The sequence below is a fragment of the Calidris pugnax genome, unplaced genomic scaffold, assembly GCF_001431845.1.
Source record: "Calidris pugnax isolate Ruff unplaced genomic scaffold, ASM143184v1 scaffold81, whole genome shotgun sequence".
In the NCBI taxonomy this organism is placed as follows: Eukaryota; Metazoa; Chordata; class Aves; order Charadriiformes; family Scolopacidae; genus Calidris; species Calidris pugnax.
In genome coordinates this window covers 10,906,697-10,909,670 of record NW_015090880.1, presented here as the reverse complement: position 1 = coordinate 10,909,670, position 2,974 = coordinate 10,906,697, and the positions used below count along the sequence as shown (strand labels likewise).

At 54.8% G+C, this 2,974-nt stretch overlaps 1 protein-coding gene across 1 annotated transcript in view; it reads left to right on the top strand.

Annotated features, from left to right (window-relative positions):
- Positions 1 to 219: 219 nt before the first annotated feature.
- IMPDH2 (IMP (inosine 5'-monophosphate) dehydrogenase 2) overlaps positions 220 to 2,974 on the top strand; it is a 14,601-nt gene continuing 11,846 nt past the window's right edge. The window contains exons 1-2 of the mRNA XM_014946643.1: positions 220 to 249; positions 1,537 to 1,625. Of these exons, the coding sequence (XP_014802129.1) occupies positions 220 to 249; positions 1,537 to 1,625 (119 nt within the window). The remainder of the gene's footprint in view (positions 250 to 1,536; positions 1,626 to 2,974) is intronic.

The following is a 2,974-nucleotide window of genomic DNA, read 5'->3' as shown; positions in this document are numbered from 1 at the left end:
GCCTTTTGTTGTAGTCTGTTTGAGAACCATTAAACTTTGTCTGGTGTTTCTATTGGAACAGAAGCCACCTTGCCTGTTTACTGCTGTGCCCGTGCTCTGGCGTAACGGCGGAGATCGGTGCGTGCCTCACGGGTAGGCTCAGCAAACCTTTGTTAGCCCTGGCCTTATTTAAAATAAAGGGTAGAGAGACCCGTTAAAAACCAATCTTGCTCTGGCACGATGCCTCCTGTTCCGCCGATCCTGCGCCAGGTAACACTGACCGGAGCCTGCGTGTCCTTGGCAGGCGGCGTTTTCCTGGGGAAGCCTGTGTTTCTGCACCCTGCCTCTGTGACGTGTATCTCGGGGTCTGTACTGGTGACTGCTTTTGGTGGTGTGAGCTTAGACACTTTATTTGCTGCAAAGGACGGTGCTCTTCTCAGAGCTGCCTACCCCCAGCAAACTGCTAACAATGGAAGGCAGTGTCTGGGCAGGGGAGATCGACTTCGCTGAGAATCAGCCCAAGAATTATGTAAAAATAAAACCAGGGTGAACTGCCATCTTTCATAGTAGGCTGTTAGGGAACAAGAACTAAAACCCCGTGAAGTTCGGGGTGTATCATAATGATAAGTGTTGTTAACCTGTGGCTGTAGGAAGGTGGGGTTCATGTTGCCGTTCATAGCAGCAGTAACAGGTTTGCTCCCAGGCTCTTGGCTTGCAGTTTCAAGTGGCATTGTGTGTCCTTGTCGATGGCTCTTAGCTCTGTGAGGACTGCCTCTCTCAGTTACCTGAGGGCCCCTGGAACCCACGTGTCCCCTTCCCCACAGCAAAGTGAACGTCCCTGCACTGAGGCGTGCGCCTTCCCTTCCTGCTAGAAACAGTCTGGTTTCTGGTGCAATCTGGTGGGAAACAACCATAGTTCTAGAAGCTGCAGCCTCTGTTCTGTGCAGATTACTGCTGTCGAGGCCAAACAAGCCACAAGAGTCCTGCTTTCTGTCCATAGTCGGGTTCACTTTGTGTTTGTTTTTCTTTTTCCTCCCCTGTGTAAAAGTCAGTGTTAGCATCTACCAAAGCCTGGATTAACTGGTCTCTCCAAACTCCACATTGTCTTTCGGAGAACCTTACTCAGACCAAACACGTTCATCCAAGCTACAGGAGTGAGCCTGACTGATGAACCTCGCAGCATAGAAGGGCCATTTGCTCCTGAGTGTTTCAGGAGACCTGAACAGACGTCTCTTCGCATTTCCCATGTCCCACAGCTGGGTAACACAAACAACAATGTTTTCTTGAAGGTATTTGCTGATCTCTGCACAAGGATTTAATCCACTGCAGTAAGACGGTAGCTGTAGAAGCATCACTCTTTGGTTCCCTGAGCTTGTTAGTGTTAGACACTGGGTTGTCTGGCAGAGACTGTCACACAAGAGCAGAGTGAGAGGGGGGTCTGGTCACCTCATTTACCTGCTGCTCTGAGGCCAGCTCTGGTATATCACGATGAGCAAACCACCCACCAGAGGAGGAGCTTGTTCTGGAAATTTTCCTGATGTCCAGATGGATTTGCAGGGAGAGGAAGATCTCATCCTGGAAGCTGCCGATGGCTGGTTCCTGCCCCTCTCCTGTGAGGCAGACCCGTGTGTGCCCGCTCCTCCCCTGTGAGCACAGTCCTCGGTCCTCCCTGCTCCTGCTCCTCTGAATCTTCCCTCCAGCTGCAAGCTGTGGTGGGCAGGAGGGTGTAGGCTGAGACCCCCTGTGCTGTGTGGTGTGCCCATAGAGTCATTTTGGTTGGAAGAGACCTTTAAGATCATTGAGTCCAACCGTTAACCCAGCACGGCCAAGTTACCACCAAACCACCTCCCTCAGCACCACATCTTCCTGTGTTTTAAATACCTCCAGGGATGGCGACTCAACCACTTCCCCGGGCAGCCTGTTCCAGCGCCTCACAGCCCTTTCAGTGAGGAAATTTTCCATAATATCTAATCTAAACCTCCCCTGGTGCAACTTGAGGCTGTTTCCTCTTGTTCTGTCGCCTGTTCCTTGGGAGAAGATACCGGCTCCCCTCTATGCAGCCTCTGTTCAGGCAGCTGTTGGTATCTCCTGACGAGCTTGGTGTGCAGGGCCTGGCCTGGTGCCGGTGGAAAGAGGGGCTTGTGTGAGGCATCACGGAATTTTTGGAGTTGGAAGGGGCCTTCTAGAGCTCATCCAGTCCAACCCCCCTGCCAAAGAAGGGTTGCCCAGAGCACGTTACTCAGGACCACATCCAGGCGGGTCTTGAAGACCTGGACAGCCTCTGCCAGGGCTCTGTCACCCTCACCATAAAGAAGTTCTTCCTTATATTTGAGTGGAACTTCCCATGTTCCAGCTTGTGCCCGTTGCCCCTCATCCTGTCACTGGAAACCACTGAAAAGAGCCTGGCTCCACCCTCCTTCAACCCACCCTTTAGATCCTTGGAAGCATTAATAAGGTCTTCCCTCAGTCTTTGCTTCTCCAGGTTAAAGAGTCCCAGCTCTCTCAGCCTTTCCTCATCAGGGAGATGCTCCAACCCCTCCATCATCTCTGTTGCCCAACGCTGGACTCTCTCCAGCAGTTCCCTGTCTCTCTTGAACTGGGGAGCCCAGAACTGGACGCAACAGTCCGGTTGTGGCCTCACCAGTGCAGAGCAGAGCGGGAGAACGACCTCTCTTGACCTACTTCTCATCCCGCCTCCCCGGTGCCCCGTTCCCCGGGCCGCCCTTCCTCCCTGCGGGGCCGCTCCTGACTCACAGCCCCGCATCCACCACGGGCCCGGCAACGCGTCTCCTCCTCCTCTTCCGAAGCTGCCGGACCCCCCCGTGCCGAGCCCGGCCCCGCCGCCACCCCCTTTCTGCTTTTTTAGGCCATTTTCTTCCCGGGCGGTCCTGGGGGGAGACACACACAGACCCTCCCGTCCGACAGGGGGCGCTGCCGGCGCCGCCCGGGCCCCCTTCCGCCGGCCGCTCCGGGCCCCGCTCTCGCTGGCGGCCGC